Here is an 18961-nt window from a genome sequence, read left to right as displayed (position 1 = left end):
GTTAAAAAGCCTATGTAAAAGAGCCATAGACATTGTTGCAAACTAAGTACACCACTTCATGCAACAGTATTGCCTAATGGCACTGGCTTTTTCCAGAATAATGCATACTGCAAAAAAAAAAAAAGTCAGGAACGGTTTGAGGAACGAGTTAAAGGTGTCGACTTAGCATCCACTTAAAGAGATCTGAACTGTACTGAGAATCTATGGAGTAACTGCTAAAACGAATCCATAAAGGTCCCACCTCACAACCTATGTTTCACCTACTGCGCTTTTCTTGCAGAAATAACCCCAGTCAGGTAAATGTAATTGTTTTTCAGCTACAGACATTTCTCCATATGACTATACTCTTTCAAGATACACCAAATAGACAATGTTGAGGCATTTATGACATGTTAGAAAAACCCAAATTAATAAATTATGTGACTGTGACTACTGGTGTTTATAATCTTTCATATACTTTTGAACACAAATTATATCCTAGGACCTCAATGGCGGAAGCACATGCAAAGTTATGTTTACGGCAAGTGGTGACAGAAGATGATGCTTTGGTAGCCGTTTTACTATTTGAAGCCTCTCTTACATTGAAACATGGTATGGGCAAAATGTTTGAAGGGTCTCTGAACAGATGCTATACTGAATCTTATAACACAATATCAGCATGGTTGTGTGAGGGAATAGTTCTATCAAATACTTCTAAACTAGACTTGGGTAATTCTGTGGATCTGAATTTTTTAAAGACATAGGGGGACATTTATTAAGTCCGACGTTTTTTACGCCAGACTTAAAAATGTCCCCGCATCTCCGGCGCTACGGGGATTTATGTAGAGGCGGACTGCCTCTACATAAATCCCGTGCGCACGGCCGAAAACCTACGCCAGCTGAGGACTGGAGTAGGTTTTCGGCGTATCTTTTGGCGGAACGGATGGTGAATCGCGCGGACTCTGAGTCCGCGCCCTCCGTTCCGCCCCCTTCACACCCCCTCCCTGCCCCCCGGTGTACCCGGCGGAAAGTGCCGATTTGCGAATATTTTATTCGCAAAACGGCCATTTGCGAATAAAATAATGCGCAAATCGTCACTTTTCACCGAAAAACCCCTGTACGCCCATTGATACATGTCCCCCATACTGTACAAGACAATAATATATAAACTGAGAATTAGGGAATATATGTATTAACTGGCTCAATGATCACAGGGGGGGGGTATTGATGGTTTATTTTGATAAAATTAAAATTAGAGATGAGGGAATTTACAGTAATAAAGAAGCAAATAGTTTAGTTATCGTTGCAATCCGCTCATAAGCCGCCTGCCTTTTAACTCTGGGTCACTCCTCCCTGGGTGCTGGGATAAGCAGGATCCAATATGGAGAAACTGGCAGAAATTTCCCAGGACTGGATCCAGTTTTTCCCAGCACCCTGGGAGGAGTGACACAGAGTTAAAAGGCAGCCGGCTGATGCGTGGATTGCAGCGATAACAAAGCGATTCACTTCTTTAGAGATAAGGAAGCAATTTGCTTCATTACTGTGAATTCACTCCTCTCTAATTATGTGGTTAACCCCCCGGATGATGTTGTAGTGGTGGGACGGCCGGTCACTTGCTAGATGGAAGTGCGACGCCACTACTGTGGTGGATGGGCGATCCAGTCGGACCTTAGGGTTTTGTCACGTGACGCCAGTGCACCATTTGATAAAGTGGTACTGGGGTAGTAGAAAGGAGGGTGCCGTGAGAGTCTCAACCCAATTAGTAATGTGCTCTGCCGGGAGGTTGGAGTGTTTAGAAGAATACTTGTTAAAGAAGAAGGAACAACCTGTGCCTGAATTTTAAACTTGTCTATAGCCTTCTGCCCACTAGCTTTGGCTGAACCATACTGCTGGGTGACACAGGCCCCAGACCCTGTTACCTGGGATGAGCAGAATGGTTAGAGTTCCTAAGTACTCCGCACTACGAGATGGAGTTCATCGACTTTCTTAGTAACTTTGCTCCACCCGGATCATTTCCTAGTTCTTTGGCTTTTCTGCAGAGACTGTCCTGCATTGTACTGACTCCTATTCCTCGGCGTGGGTAGAGGTTATATGTAGGCTAGTCCTCTCCTCAAGGGCTTAACAGTGCATCACACAGCTTGTGTGGTGCCTCTAGAAAGATGTTTGTAAGAAGGCTCTGCTCTGTGTCCTACCCATGCGGGGTACTGACTTAGAACAGACTTGTAGAGGGGACCTGGCAGAGTGCCAAGGCCCAGGTAGAACCACTGAGAAGAGCTATCTGAGCTGCGTCCTTTCTCCTCCAAAGCTCAGCTAACTTCCAAGGGACTAACTTCCTAACCAGTGTGTGCTGTGTTGTGGTTGGGTGGAAAGAATGCAATAGGGAAACGGGATAGAAAAGAGAGAATAGGGCAGAAGAAAGGAGAAATCCTACTGGACAACAGAATCTGGTGCATAGACAATCAGTAACCCTTTATATTTAAAATATTTTTATTGAATTTTCAAAACATAAAATTATACCAGAATAGTGCTGAAAACACAGCTCAAACAGAAGCTCGAAACCGAGCTAACAGACAATAACAGAAATAAGCTCCAAACGAAGCGAACAAACAACAAAGCATGTCCAACAGAGCAGTTCTATATCTATAAAGTCCCGGCTGTCTTGTCACCGGCCTGCAGCAGTTATTGGTACATAAGTGTTGACCCAGGGGGACGGGGGTGGGAGGGGGAGGATGGAGGGAGGCGAAGAGAGGAAAGGGAGGGGGAGGGGGGGAAGTAGCGCCAGGATACATGAAAATACAGAAACATACATCTTTTATCCGTCCTTAGCACAGTTTCTCAGGATACAGACAATTTATTATAGGTCAGCCACTTAGCCCATTTGTTTACAAAAACCTTATTCGCTGAGGCAGTGTGGCCCCCTAACATATGTTCCAACATACAGTTCCGCTGAACCATGCTAGATATCTCGGCTACAGTAGGTAATGTGGTCGACTTCCAACATTGAGCTACTTTAGATCGTGCCACCACCAGAATATGAAACAACACAGTCTTATCTGCCATTGGGAGGTCCCCCAGTCCTAGGGACAGCAGTACCAGGCCTGGTTCCCACGGAGGGTGATAGCCCAATACTTGCCGCACCAATCCTTTAATTTGATGCCAGAACCCCACTATCTTGCTACACGACCACCAAACATGCAATAAAGATCCTGTTTCCACCAGGCATCTCCAGCACACCGGGGAAGTACCGGGATATATCCTGGAAAGGCGGTATGGGGTTAGATACCACCTGTAAGTAAGTTTCCTAGACGCCTCTAGGTGGTTCACGCATCTGGATAATTTACCAGGGAGAGCAAAAGTTTGAGCCCACTCCTCTCTTGGGTATTGTCGCCCTAAGTCCAGTTCCCATTTCAGTATGAATGATGTAGGCTGATCACTCAAGTCAATCAAGTGTCTATATGCCATCGAGATGCCCTTAGCGGTCTTTTTGGAATTATAAAAATATGTTTCATACAGGGTGCATGGCTGCGGTTCGTTCATTGGTAGAGATCCTGCAAAATGGCGGATCTGAATTTATCTAAAGAACTCTTTATGAGGCACTTGAAAGACCTGAGCAAAGTGGGAGAAGGGGAACATCTGCCCATCTACATCATACATCTGCCCCAATTTGGTAACCCCTGCTTGCATCCACAATCTAAAATCAGAATCAGGGATCATATGTTGAATCACTGCTAATGGGAGGTTATATAATCTACGTGGAAGAATGCTCATCGTGGTCAGGGCCAGCCTCCACATATGTAAGGTAGCCTTAATTGTTGGTGAACGGACACCTAAGTCCCGTACTATGGTGGAGTTGGGAAGTTCTGCTTCCCACAACTCTTCTCTTAAGGAGCTGCGGCCCAGTATATGTTTCTCAATCTGTACCCATTGCTTAGATTCATCTCCAATAGCCCATAATTTTGCCTGATCTAGAATTGCGGCCTAGTAGTAATGCTTCACCGACGAGCACCCTAACCCTCCCCGTGCTACGGGCAAACACAGAATGCTATATTTGACCCTAGCGCGCTGACCTTTCCAAACAAAGGCATTAATAAGCCTCTGCAATCGGGAGAGGGTTCTGTGTGGGAAGATAATCGGCAGATTGCGAAAATAATATAGTATTTTAGGCAGAACCATCATTTTAGCAGCCGCTATACGCCCCACCCATGATATAGGGAGCTTAGCATAAGTGTCCAGATCCTTTGATACTGTGGAGAGAAGCACTCCACAGTTGGCTGTTAGGATATTAGTAAGAGGGTAGGTTAGCATAATGCCCAAGTATGGGAGTTGGACACTAGTCCACTGAAATGGGTATAGGGTATTCAGCCTAGCTCGCATTTGGGCAGGTATACCCATGCTTAAGACTAGGGATTTTGAAGCGTTAACCTTATAATAGCTAACTCGCCCAAAATCCTACAGGATATCAACTACAGCCCTCAACGATTGTACCGGAGATGCCAAGCTCACGTCATCGGCAAAAAGGCCAATTCGATGGTCCACTGTAGCAATTGGGATACCCTCAATATTTTTATCCAAGCGGACAAGTTGAGCCAGGGGCTCCATTACCATGGTAAAAATCAGGGGCGACAATGGCCACCCCTGACGGGTACCATTAGTGATCTTAAATTCCCTAGACAACGTGCCAGAAGTGTAAACTCTCGCTGTGGGCAATGTATATAGAGCCATAATTGCCCTCAAGATCTCCCCCGTAAACCCAAACGTTACCAACACTCTTTCCAGGTATCCCCAGTGCATCCTGTCGAACACCTTCTCTGCATCCAGGGTGAGGAGCAGAGAAGGAGTTCGACGGGCCTCAGCTATTGCTATAATATCCAAAAACCTCCTGGTGCCATCCAGAGATTGTCTGCCTTTAGTGAAGCCCACCTGATCGTAATGTATGATAGCAGGCAATACGTCCACAAGGCGCGTGGCCAAGATTTTAGAGTATAGCTTTATATCTGCGTTAAGCAAAGATATAGGGCGAAAATTAGCCGGCTTGTCTGGGGACTTACCAGGCTTGGGAATCGTTATGATCAATGCTTGGAGCATTTCTTTGGGGATGCGTCCTGTGGCCACAAATTCATTAAAGGTTCTAGACAAATAAGGGGCTACAAGCGTTCCATACTGTTTAAAAATTTCACTGGGAAGGCCATCTGGGCCAGGCGCCTTGTTAGACTTCGTGTGTTTAAGAGCCATCAACACCTCTTGATCCGTGATGGGGCGGACCAAGGTTTCTAGCTGTGAGGGCGAGATGCTGGGCAGTTTGCATTTGTTCAAAAACTCTGTTATATTGGTGTTATTGGGCTGTACCGTAGTGCTATCATTTTGCAAATTGTATAAGTCCTCATAGTAGTGTGCTAGTTCATTCGCTATACCCTCAGGGTCTGCTATACGAGTGTCATCAGATTTTGTGATAAAGGGTATTCGCGCTTTCGCGCTTCTATGCTTCAACAATCTGGCCAAGAATGAGCCCGCCTTGTTACTTTGAGAGTAATATGACATTTTCAACCTCTTAAGGGCCAGCTCATACTTGTACAGATTTAACTCATGTAGCCTATTAGTCAGCGTGGAGATTCTGTGAGTGGTTTCCAAGGAGTGGACCCTCTTATTCCTTCTATGCAGTTCTGCTAATGTAGATTGTATCTGAAGCACCTCGCTGGTCCTTGCCTTTTTCTCATGCGACGTCTGCTTTATGAAATGCCCCCTCGCTAACGCTTTAAAGGCACACCATAAAGTTGTGTCCTGAGTATTCCTGAAATTCTATCAGTGTAGCCGGAGCATACTTAGGATGACGTAATATGTAGTTTTGCAATCTCCAGGGGGTATTGCGTGAGGTAGGAAAATGTTCTTGCACCACTATAGATATAGGCGAATGATCGGACCAACTAATGGTCCCAATTTTGGAAGACAAGATCCGTGGAATAAGGAATTTGTCCACCAAAAAATAATCCAATCTCGTGTAAATTTTATGTGCATGTGAGTAATATGAATAGTCAGATTCGCCCGGATGCTGTATATGCCATATATCATAAAGTGCATTGTTATGTATCGTAAGTGTGAATGAAGACATAGTTGTCCGCTGGGATGGGGCAGTGGAGTCAACATCCGGCCACAGCACTTTGTTGTAGTCCCCTACAACTATTAGAGAGCCATTCTTGATTGAGTTCAATACCCTCAAGAAGTGCCTCAGAAACTTATGCTGCTTAGTGTTGGGGCCGTATATTGATGCCAACGTGTACTGGGAGTCATTTTTGGGAAAAACTAAGATCACAAAACGGCCCTTGCTATCAGTTTTCTACTGGTGCAGAGTAGAAGCCATGGTGTCCCTAATTAGTATAGACACCCCTCCTTTTTTCTGTATCGCAGGCGCCAAGAAAATGTGTGGGAACCTTTTGTGTTTCAATCTGAATAGATCATCACCATTCAAGTGCGTCTCCTGAAAACAAAATATGTCTGATTTAGAGGTAAGCGCCTCCTTCCAAACCATTGATCTTTTGTATGGAGAATTAAGCCCCTTAACATTCATAGAAGTTATTGTGAATACCATTGTAACGGTTTGAAAGAAGTGCTTAGCATAACAGCCATCACATCATACCTGAGCACACTTACAACTAGGAGGCGCTCGATAGGACATAAAAGTGCCGGTTCAAGGACATGACAGAATACGCAGTGGGACATGCATACAAACTTAGAAAAACAAAGTAAAAAACAAAACCAACAGAAGGATACAAGTTCGTGTCTAGCAGGTATGACACCCGCTCGTAGGGGATCGGGTATAATCACCAGAGTTGCGTGTGCCATCATCGGCCCCTCTGGAAGCTGCACACTAGTCAAGAGCACAGATAGGATAAGAATAAATCCAAAAAGGAAAACCTGAGAAAAGATCCATCAGTCCAAGGAGGTGACAACGGTCACTGAAGCACTGAGTTAGTTGGTACGCCGTTTGCTGCGCGATACTGTGACCCATTCCGCCGGAACAGTCGGTGAGCCGGTCCTCTTGGCCGAGGAAGGTCGAGGGGAAGGAGGTTGTAGTTGATTTCTTCTATGTCCGCTTCCATCTCAGTGGACATATCAACATGGTCATTGTGGGCTTCAGTGAGCTCCGCCATTTTAGTCTCTATATGGGACGTGCGGTCGCCAAGGTCCACCATGTCTGACTGTATGTTATCTATGAGCTTTTGAATGGTGGATTGAAAGGAAATCTTCAGATCAGATAACAGCAGACGCATGGTAGCCTCTGATATGGGTGTATTGCCCTGCAAAGTGTTCGGGCGTCCATCCGCAACATCAGCCGCAGCATGCATAGGCTGTGTTTTCCAGGACATAGGTGTAGGTGGTAGTGAGGGAGCGTCCATGTCTAAAAGATTAGCAGTGGTAATGGTAGGCAGTTCTGCCAGCGACATCTGTAGTTGTAATGGCGAACGTCCCATATTCCCGTCATGCTGGGAAGAATGTGAGGCGCTGCTAACAGGCGATGCCGCAAGTGTCAGGAGCGGTGCGGGGCTACCAAGGCTGTCGCCTACCTCTCTGAGTTTGCCTCGATCCACCGCAGCCTTGCCCGAGTCTGTAGGAGATGGTGAGCAGGCCCGGGAGGAAGCGCTGTGGCTTTGCTTCCTCTGGCGGTCAGCGCCATCTTGGGACCTCTCCGTGGCGCAGAAAAAACGGGCCAGCTTCAGCGCTGCGGGCTTCTTCTTTCCCCTAGCCATAACAGAGCAGTAGGGTGGTCGGTCAGGAACAAATCTGTGCACTTTGGACAGGTGTGCAAGTCGCTAAGTGCCGCTTTTGCCGATAGCAGGAGCTCAGGTCTCACACGTCTTCTCCCATGCAGCTCAGGCCACGCCCCACAATCAGTAACCCTTTAGTATACTTCAGCCGTGCAGCTTGGAATCTAGACTTTAGTTACACACTATAGCGACATCTAGTGGTCATCTGTAGTAACACAACAGCTATAGTAAAAATCACAGATAAGTAAAGACTTTTGCAAGGGGTGTAAAGAATAGCAACACCCACAGTGGGACACGACAATTACAACACAGGATTCAGCATTGTGGTCATATTTTTATATATATATACACAATTTATTTTTTTATTATGGTTATTTAGGACCGTGTAGATCAGGGGTGTTGTAGATGCTTGCCGAGTTGAACTGCAATATCCACAGATGACACTAAGCTCTTGAATGTAGTCAATTTCATGTATTTGGGAAACCTCAGGGGCTTGGCATAAAATGGCACACATTCTAAAGATATTTAATAGTAAAGTACTAAGAGCAAAATAAATAAAATAAAAAAACCTTGAGGAAATTGGAGGATAGTAAAGTAAAAAAAAGTTTCCCAAGAAAACACATTGCACCTATGCTATACAGGTTGATGCAATGAACAAGTTTTAGGAGGAAACCGATTTCTGGTGATAGGACATTCCATGTGCTGTAAAAGGCCTTTAAGAGGCAATTAGCATTAACATCCTAGGACAGGGGTACTCAACAACTTTAAGTGAGGGTCCACTTACCGGGGTCTATTGTCAGGTGAAGGTCCGAGCTGAACATCAGTAGGAAACGTGTTTTGTTACTTTTCACAAACGTTCAACTATTTACATAAAAAATTGCTGCTTATTAGCGGGAAAACTGGCATTTTTTCTCTCTCACCAGCACTTTGATATTAGGTACAAAGGGAGTGACTGCCCTGGTAGTATATAGCCCCCCTGTTGCTCCCCCAGTAGTTTATAGCCCCCCTGTGCGCTCTCCCCCAGTAGTATATAGCCCCCCTGTGCGCTCACCCCCTGTAGTATATAGCCCCCTGTGCGCTGTCCCGCAGTAGTATATGGCCCCCTGTGAGCTCTCCCCCAGTAGTATATAGCCCCCGTGTGCTCCCCCCAGTAGTATATAGCCCCCCTGTGCTCTCCCCCTGTAGTATATAGCCCCCCGTGTGCTCTCCCCCTGTAGTATATAGCCCCCTGTGAGCTCCCCCAGTAGTATATAGCCCCCCTGTGCTCTCCCCCAGTAGTATATAGCCCCCCTGTGCTCTCCCCCTGCAGTATATAACCCCCTGTGAGCTCCCCCCAGTAGTATATAGCCCCCCTATGAGCTCCCACCAGTAATATATAGCCCCCTGTGAGCTCCCCCCAGTAGTATATAGCCCCCTGTACTCTCCCCCTGTAGTATATAGCCCCCTGTGAGCTCCCCCCAGTAGTATATAGCCCCCTGTGCTCTCCCCTTGTAGTATATAGCCCCGTGAGCTCCCCCTGTAGTATATAGCCACCCCGTGCGCTCTCCCCCTGTAGTATATAGCCCCCTGTGAGCTCCCCCAGTAGTATATAGCCCCCCCAGTAGTATATAGCCCCCCTGTGAGCTCCCCATGTAGTATATAGCCCCCTGTAGTATATAGCCCACTGTGCTCTCCCACTGTAGTATATAGCCCCCTGTGAGCTCCCCCCAGTAGTATATAGCCCCCCTGTGAGCTTTCCCCAGTAGTATATAGCCCCCCTGTGAGGTCCCCCCTGTAGTATATAGCCCCCCTGTGAGGGTCCCCCCAGTAGTATATAGCCGCCCTGTGAGGTCCCCCCTGTAGTATATAGCCCCCCTGTGCGCTCTCCCCTTATAAATGGCCCCCAGACAAAAAAACAAACAAACCACAACTCACCTAGCACCTCGTTCCCCGCTGCGGCCGTCTTCTTCTTTCCTCCTGGTCCGGCCCCCGGCTGGTGCACGCTCTCTGGGGACGTCCGGGGGATTCCCCAGCAGAGCCGCACCACAGACCTCAGTGTACGCTGCCGGCCTGTACTTCCAAGAAGTTCAGGCCGGCGGCATACACTGAGGTCACTGGTGCGCACTCTGCTGGGGAATCCCCGGGACGTTCCCAGAGAGCGTGTATCAGCCGGGGGCCGGACCGACACTGCCCCCAGCCCCACAGGCGTACTGACATCTAAGGACAGTACGCCTATGGGGCGGGAGGCAGTGCGGTTAGGAGGTCTGACCAGGGGTCCGGACAGCTGGCCTCCGCGGTCCGGGTTCGGACCGCGGTCCGCCAGTTGAGGACCCCTGTCCTAGGAGATTTGATATTCCTCTGGAACAGAGGATTATAGGTTGTACTCCACTATTTTCAGCTAAGTAACCGCATAATTTACGTTCCAAATACAGTGGTGCCTTGGATTAGGAGCATAATTCGTTCTGGGACTGTGCTTGTAATCCAAATCCACTCTTAAACCAAAGCAAAATTTCCCATAGGAAAATTGGTTCCACGCCCCAAAATACTGATTTTATATTCTGAACAACATGTAAAACAAATTAAACAAACATTTATAAACAGCTGAATATGTGATATTATAAATTACTGTACAATACAGCAGTCAGCATGTAGAGTATAATGTATAGTAAGTGCATAAACCTGAAAAACAGCAGTAGTTTGTACAGTAGAGGATGGAACTGCAGATCCCCATAATGCAGTAGTGTAGTACAACAGGCTAGAATAGAGAAGCAGGGCTGCTGTCAGAGGTCTGTGTGGTCACATGACAGCAATGGGGAAGGGGTGTGTGCGCAGCATGGACCAATCAGGACTGACAGACTGCAGGGAGCATGAAAGAATGAGCAGGACAGATGTGGGCACACTATAGCAGCACTCTCTGTCTGAGGAGAGAGGGGTTACAGCTATGAAGAGATTACCTCCACAGTCCTGTCCCCTGATGTAAGCCCCAGCCTGAAGTGGATCTGCTATGATTTGGAAGGGGAGGGAGACTTTCTGGGTCAAAATACAGTGCTGTAGACCACCCAGTGCAGACCATGTCCCTCCCCCAATCGCACGCCCAGCCAGTACAGGAAGCTCTTAAACCAAAACAATGCTCTTAAATCAAGGTACCACTGTACATCCCTGCCTTTCAATTTTTTTTCCTCAAGCCTAAACTGTAGTGGTTTATGCATCAAGGTTTGGTTATAAGAAATGCAGATAGCAGGCATAAGGTCCCACTGTCACCTAATATATATAAGTGCTACATGGGGACTTGTGTACAAGGAGCTGAAGTTACACCTCTGGATTTATTTTTTTTGCAGGGAGCTCTGTGTTTGGTGTGGGCCAGAATCCTCTCTTCCCGTGTGATATCATAGATGAGAATAGTTTCCAGCAGAGAGATAAGTACCTGAGAATACACCAAGAACAATTGAGGCAGTTCATATTCACCTATAGCCCAGCATTAGTCACTATGGCTGAGCAATGAAGAAAACTAACTAGAACCACCATTTAGGATGTATTTTCTTTTCGGTTTATCTTTTCAAATTGTTTCATCTGTATTTACACTTGTTATGATACATTAAATTGTTGAATTCAAAGATTATTCTCCTACAAAGAAATTGGTGCACCAATATACTACACTTCTCTAAAAGCATTTCACCCAATATACTGCAATTGTACTGTATGACAATTTATGTAGATTCACGATTAAAGCATACCTATCATGAAGTACACCGACTGCATGTGAAATCCATTTTAATGCTTCAAGATCAGGTATCCATGGATAGGACCACCCCAGCTCTAAAGCTGGAGCATGCAGGACCCAGGTAGAAGACTACCACAAGAGGAGCCCTGCAGCATGGATAGGCAGTTTATACAGTTTGGAAATAGTCGGCCGCCAGCCGCACACCGCTATTACATGTAGTGATGCGCGGTCGGCGCCCGACAATTATGGGTCCAAACCTATATCAGCCGACGATCATTGTGTTTATTACACGGAGCGATAATCTGCCGGATAGGGCTGATTATAGTTACGTATAATAGGGCCCTTACTTTTCTGGTGCTATCTACACAATGAAAAAATAAAATCAGGTGTCCTTAATTTGTCAGGAAAAAAAATGCATCCCTCTCGCCCTTTTTTCAGAAACTTACAGGGAATGTGTCACTTATTTTCCTTATTTTTGTTTCATTAATATTTAAAAATAGTTAGACTGATTTCTAAAATTAACAATGTGCTACACTGGGGGCTGCCATTTGCAATAGCATCTGTGTACGTTTCCCTACATGACACCTACACAGTTGCTTTATGGCAGCCCTTGTACATAGGACTCAATAGACTGCTCCTGTCCGCTCTACTACAATGTAGCTGTAAGCGGACATGCGCAGCTCACAACACACATGGGGTTGATGAGGGAGTCCGACACCATACTGCTGGGGCCCCCAGAGAAGGTGCACTTTGCCCTGCACTGACCTCAGCAGGTGACTGATCTGATAAGGAGCACGGCAGCTGGGGCTCAGCTCCATGCAAGAGGACGGGGAGACACCGCGCGCATGTATGAGCCGTGCATCCATGTTGAGAAAATTAATGATGGTAGCAAAGTGCTCTCGGCAGTCTGCTTGTCAGTCAACTGAATTTCAACTCTGCTCCGGGTGTATGAAAAAGTGAGACAGTCCTGGGTGAAGTTTTGCAGGACTGTATTCAGCAGCCACAGCCCGCACAGCTCTGGGAGTCGCGTCGTGACATGACCATTTTATCCAGGAAGTGACATCACCATGTTATCCAGGAAGTGACATCACCATGTTATCCAGGAAGTGAAGCCTTGATGCAGTAGTAAGTGCAGGGAAAAAAGCACTTCATAAGCATTTCCCGTAATAAGTGTATATTGGTGATTTGTACAACTTTGGGGGGCAATACAATGCTTTTTTAAAAAAAAATCTCACCTACTTCTCTAAACACATTACATGTTTCCCAAACAGTGTAGATCTGCAAGTAGTAGAGATTAGTGATTTTACAGTACAAAGCACTGCATCATCTCAACTAGCTGCCTTTGAACTTCATACTGCTCCGGGTGCCTGGAAGAGCTGGATCTAGTCCTGGGAAAGTAGAAGTTTCCCAGGATTGGATCCAGCTTTTCCAGGCACCTGGAGCCGCATGAAGTACAAAAGCAGCATGCTTATAAGCTGGTGGTTGAGCTCACAAAGAGCCTCACTTTGTTTATACCGTCAATTTGTTCATCTCTAGTAAACTGCACCTTGAAAATATGTACATAAGCCAAAAACTTCATAAATAAATATATTTTATTACAAACATTAGAATTTAGTTGCAATCAGTTCATAAGATTCTCCAGGTACCACACTATATGCAGCAAAGTCAGATCTTACTTCTGGTTTCTCCAAGTTCTAGGCCTGCAAGAGAAGAGAAATAAGCATTGCTTTAAAAGTCAGTACCAGAGGAGAGTACTAAAAAGCTCCAATGCTAGTTACTGAAATAGAGTATTTTCTAATGCTCAATTGCAGTAACAAACCCCATTAAAGTCAATGGGGCCTCCTAGTCGGCAGAGGGGAGGGTGTCTGGTGCACCTGTGATGGATACACCATGGAAATGGAAGTGACAAAGCGGCGGGGCAGTATATTGTGTGGAATAGATTGGTATATTGTATGAAATTAGCTCTGTCACACTGAGACTACTAGTCCTTGAAAGGACTGCTGGTGTTTGGTGACCCCAACCACCCTGCCTTCCTAGCCACACCAAGCCCTACACCACCTCTGTCGATGCTTCAGCAGCTCTGAGAACTAACAAACCGCAAGAGAGTTGAGCATCTGTAAACCCTGGTCTATATAAACTCACCTGATGCTGCCATCCAATCACTGCTACGGACAGCAGCCACTAGAGCTGCTGCACAGCAGGATCTCTAGCTCCATGCCTGCATGTTTATTGGTGGATTAAAGCTGCCAAACATGTGGCAAGGAGAGCATCGATGTTATTAGAGCACCATGTGGTATCGAGCAACATGATACTAGAGCACATAGGGAGCTTGAACGAGCATGCTCACTCATATCTAGTTAGTACATTACAACATGTAGCCGGAGCGCTCACTCCTCAGATACTTAAAGCCTCATCATTTACCAGTCAGATGGGTAAACGGCAAGGATGGATCATCACAGAGTGAGCTGGTTAGGGGGGCTGAGATGTGGCAACTGAGGTGTAATCCTGATATCTAGACACAGGATTGATCTGAGGGCCCTTTATTTTTCCTCTTGTGTTATATCTCTACCATGTGCTCTATATTTGCAGTATGGTTAGCATTCCAGTACATGGCCAGAATAGGGCTCACAACATTGTGCCTCTACTGTATCTCCCTATGAAGGATTCCTGTATCACAACTCTAAACTGTGCAAGCTACTGACTAGGTAAGCTAGGCTATGTATCCCATGTTTAGGCTCTAGTTCACTTCCCAAACCTGTGTATAAGGACAAACTTTAAACCCAGCAGCAGTCATTTTTCCTAGCAGATATTTACAGGTCAAACTAGTGCAAAAATTAACACAAGAGTATAGTAGCTTACCTGAGCACCTTGTCCTATGTTACTACAGCAGAAGCCTAAAAATATAAAAGTGATAATTAAAGTTAGTGATATAGGGAAACAGTGTTAGGTGGAGATTCAGCTGCCCCTTTAAACAAATGTAGACTTCTCTGCAGTGGACACACATTACAGAGTCAATTCAAAGCAAAATACCCAACACCTACAACTAACATGCTGGCATCAGTTCATAAAAGCATCACCACAGACTATGTCTGATGGGTAAACGGCATGTTGAATCATCATCGCCAGCACTGAAATCTATCCGAGTAGGTTACCAGATATTAAAAGGTAGACCATGGGTTATAAGGGTAAAGGTAAACCATGGATACAAGTACAGAACTACACTATTGGGATGGATCAAGCTTATCAGAATTCACACCCTTTTACATGAGGCTTTTTTGCAAGCATGTTTGCCTGAACAGCATGAAAACTGGGACTAGTGCCTGTACTACAATGGTGTATGATCTATTATAAAGGACTACAGCATCATAAAGCCAGACAGGAGCAGGACTCAAGTCTCAAGGGAAGAAATCCTAGGTGGCGTCTCCCTACTGTACCTTTGATAAATCTCTAGCCTATACCCAAACAGGGAGAGATCTGTCAGTCTGGGCAGAGCCAGTTGGGAACAACCTTCACACACCCCGCCGCCACCCTACAGACAGTTTTATAATGATTTCACAGAAACGTTGCAGATGTAGAGAGCAACTCATACAACATTGTAATAAAGGAGCTGCCATGGCGCCCATGCTTTGGGCGGAATAAAAGATATGTTTCCTTTAATCATTTGGTGTTCAAGTATAACTATACAGAAATTTAGCAGCATTTTTCTGAGCCTCCTTGTAAAAGCAAATACACATTAGTGTTCACATGCAGCGGCTCTTAAAGGTGCACACAAGAAAAAAGTGCTTTTGAATCAACTGCTGTCAGAAATAAGATATGTAATTTGTTACTTTTTCAAAATCTCAAGTCTTCCAGTACTTATCTGCTGCTGTATGTAGTGCAGAAAGTGGTGTATTCTTTTCAGTCTGACAGTGCTCTCTGCTGCCACTTCTGTCCATGTCAGGAACTGTCCAGAGCAGGAAAGGTTTTCTGGTAATTTGCTACTGCTCTGGACAGTTCCTGACATGGCAGAGAGCACTGTGTCAGAGTGAAAAGAACACACTTCAGACAGCACATACAGCAGCTGATATTGAAACTTAATATTTTCTAAAAAAGGGAGGGTAGTAATTTACTTCTGTATAACTTTGTGCTGCCAGTTGATTTGAGTTCCTTTTTAATCCAATGAGTGTTTCCATGTGAGTAAAGCCATCTCTGCTTATATTCTGAAGTGTTAGGGAAGTCCCAAACTATATTACAAATCTAAAGAAAAAAAAAAAAAAAAGTCTATATTGCAAATCAGCAAGACTCAAATATGTGTATGGAGTATATGTCCACAGTTCATACACCTGTATATTCTTATTGACCAAGTGTCAGCCATGATAAATGGAATGAGGTTACACAGTGACCCTGGCATGGTGTCCAGGTGCAGGGAGTCCACAGGGCTGAGGGGCTCAATATTGATTAAGGGTCATCACAATGTAAAGCCGCCATCTCTACAGACAGCTTTCCTCTATTTAACACATCCACGGGCTTCAGGGGTAAAGAAATACAGGGTCAGAGTCACCTACAGCAGAAAGAAAATCTGACCACTTGACCTTTAGGATGACCAATTTATCATCTGGCAGACTCCAAGTGTCAAACATGATTTATGAAGAGCTGGAAGGTGCAGTGATTTTCAAGAACTATTGATTTTAGGATGTTACATTGAGGAAACAACATGTCCAATAGATGGCCGGTCACTCCGTCTATACAAGACACATCAAGTTCATGCAAGCTAATAGGAATAATTACTAGACATCCCATTACTGCACACATATGGAGACTGAGGTACTTTGCTTGTTACAATGTACATTCTATTGTAAACCTAGCGTCAACTTATTTCAAAAGGATCAATAAATTGTATAATTATGGCTAGAGATAGGCGTAGGAACTAAGCAAATCACGTCATTCCTATCTGAATTCTGCTCATCAGGCTGCAGGCTTTGAAGTCTGCTCCGCGCCATTCCTCCCTGGGTGCTGGGAAAAGATGGATACAGTCCATTTCTAATTATTCTTATAAAAGGACCAGGAAAAACTGAAGTATTTCCATTTGGAGCATGCCTATGTTTATTGCTAGCCAACATGCATGATAATTGTTGTCAGCAGTGAAATGAGGTTTTGCGACAACTTTGGATGGAGGACTGGAAGTAGTGCTGGGGGAGGGGAGTAGACAGGGTGGGAGGGTTGCGATGAGCAGCTGAGGGAAGGCAATGCATCCTCTTTTGCAGCTCAATGGCATTGAAGTGAGTGGAGCTTAATTGTAATACCCCGCACAACCTAAGCACAGGGGTGGCGCCGTTTTTGCAACAAAGCAGCAATGTTATTTCTAATGCCAGATAACCCCTTTAAGTTCACATGGGCCCTTAGGACACTGACATGGTCCCAATCACATTCCGCCAGTTTCTAGTCTAGAAAAGCTGACGTGGCTAAGAGAACTGAACACACGCCAGGGTTAACAGCATGTGACATTTCTGGCACAAACCACTGGTATAAAGTAACGCAGCCACAAGGTTGGTGTAAGAATAAATAGCAGGCTGCATCATGTCCGTGCCTCAGTGCTATAAGCTATCTGGCATCTTTTCTGCCAGTCTGGTGGAATCTTATCTAGATTTAGGAGAGGATGAACTCGCCCAGCTATAGTACAGTCACCGAATATTCTCCCAGCGGACCTCTAGTAACCCACAATACTAACAGCACATTCCTGGAACAAAAGATGGAGAAGCTATAAAGGGGCTGACTGAAGAGGAATTAAAGGGGTTATCCAGCGCTACAAACACATGGCCACTTTCTTCAGAGACAGCCCCAGTCTTGTCTCCAGCTTGGGTGGGGTTTTGCAGCTCAGTTCCACATTTGCTGAGTACATTACTGTGAGCAAGAAGGGCTCAGCAACAGGTAACGGCACCAGTAGCTTTTTCTCTATCAACCATAGGACAGGCGCGCTCTGTTTTGGCAAGAGAGTATCAGAACTTTAAAAAGATTCCATTCCAGATAGGGAGGACATGGGGTTTTGTAGGAGGTCAGGAGTGATGTCATAGAAAGAGGTATATAGCTGGGTGCCATCAGCACAGAAACACAAGTCTGATAAAGGTCAAGGCTGCCCAGAAGGGGGTGTAAGAGGAGAGGAGGAGAGGCCCTAGAAGTGATCATTGAGGGCCCTCATCTGTAGGGACAGGGAAAAGGCCTGATCTGTCCCTGTCTCAATGCTGTGACCCTCACCAGTTATTAGAATGAGCAGAGAAGCACATAGCTGTGCACTTCTCTCCATCCAGATGCATCAGATAGGAATAGGATCCATTAGGTCTGTGGACCCGGTCTTATGAAAGTGAATGGAGAGAGCAGGAGTGAAGCGCACTGCCCCGGGCTTCCTCCACTTATTGTAATGACCCAATACTAAGAGCTCCAGCCTCCTGCGTGGGAGATCTCCACGTATACACCAGATAGGCAACAGCTATAGCAACATACAGACACAATGGGCAGCTGAGCTACTTATCACATGGGAAACACAATACACTCTACAGGTTAGAATATACATTAACCCCTGACCATATAACGGAGTGAAGTTCGGCAGTGCGGCGCTTCCCCCGTGTGCAGCGGGAGATGAAGCAGCAGCAGACACCGGCGCCGCTCATCCTCCTCCTCCTCAGCGCTGGGGCAGCCGCAGTCTCCTCCCCTCATCCTACCTGCCGCTCAGCTCCGCACAAAGAGACGAGTGCGGCCTCACAGCTGCGCTTCTTATCAGGCGCGACCATAGAGCCGCCAGCCAACCAGAGCGTCCCCCTCAACCTCCGCCATCTTCAGAATGGGCAAGAATCCGCTTGTAGTTCGCTGCAGAGCGTTGCTGAGATGATGCGGGCGATATAACAGGTGCTCCGCTTACCGCAGTGTGTCGTGGCTGAGCTGGAGCGTGGCGCTGCCAGTAACCAATATGGCGGAGGCCGGGATGTAATTAACTAATTGTTGTCGCATAGAAACCTAATATGAAACTCTTGCGGAGGGAGGACTGCCTCCATACTGACTGCAGGAAAGACGTAGGAGCTGCTGGGGTGGCAGCAGTCCCTTAAAGGGGAACTTCAACTTTTATGCAAAAATATTTTCATAGAAATAAAAAGTATCATTTGTGTAATCCAAAGAGATGGTTATGGGAATGCACTTGCTTAGCTATTATGTCTCCATGCAAGAAATACGCCACCTTTAGGGGGAATTCACATGTCCCAGTTATCTGAAAGGCTTACACCATGCCCAATACAGAAGAATAGAACTGTATCAGTGCATGTCAGCTCACCTTTAAGGGGGGCCACACACATAGGCATACCCCCCAACTTTTTGGACGGCCAAAGAGGGACACTTGTGTTTTATGCTAGAAAAGTTTTAGAGACATTTCTATACCATACAGGATGTGCTGCAGATTGCTGCATTTAGTTACATTGATATCTGCAGCAGATCCTCTATGTGTGACTGCATCATTAGGCCATGTTCCCACTCTGTAAGACATCGGCTGTTCTGTGAC

At 45.8% G+C, this 18961-nt stretch overlaps 1 protein-coding gene across 6 annotated transcripts in view; it reads left to right on the top strand.

Moving 5' to 3' along the window:
* MCMDC2 (minichromosome maintenance domain containing 2) overlaps positions 1 to 11403 on the top strand; it is a 40783-nt gene extending 29380 nt beyond the window's left edge. For 5 of the 6 annotated variants that reach the window (XM_069959987.1, XM_069959988.1, XM_069959986.1 and 2 more), the window contains 2 exons: positions 482 to 591; positions 11057 to 11403. In XM_069959987.1, the coding sequence (XP_069816088.1) occupies positions 482 to 591; positions 11057 to 11220 (274 nt within the window). In that variant the 3' untranslated portion in view covers positions 11221 to 11403. Of the gene's footprint in view, positions 1 to 481; positions 592 to 6381; positions 6480 to 11056 lie in introns of all 6 variants that reach the window. The other variant, XM_069959984.1, reaches the window with a different exon arrangement.
* The last annotated feature ends 7558 nt before the right edge of the window (positions 11404 to 18961 follow it).

The sequence above is a fragment of the Dendropsophus ebraccatus genome, chromosome 2 (assembly GCF_027789765.1).
Source record: "Dendropsophus ebraccatus isolate aDenEbr1 chromosome 2, aDenEbr1.pat, whole genome shotgun sequence".
Classification (NCBI taxonomy): Eukaryota; Metazoa; Chordata; class Amphibia; order Anura; family Hylidae; genus Dendropsophus; species Dendropsophus ebraccatus.
Note: the sequence above shows the minus strand (reverse complement) of the source record. Positions and strands in the feature narration are given on the sequence as shown.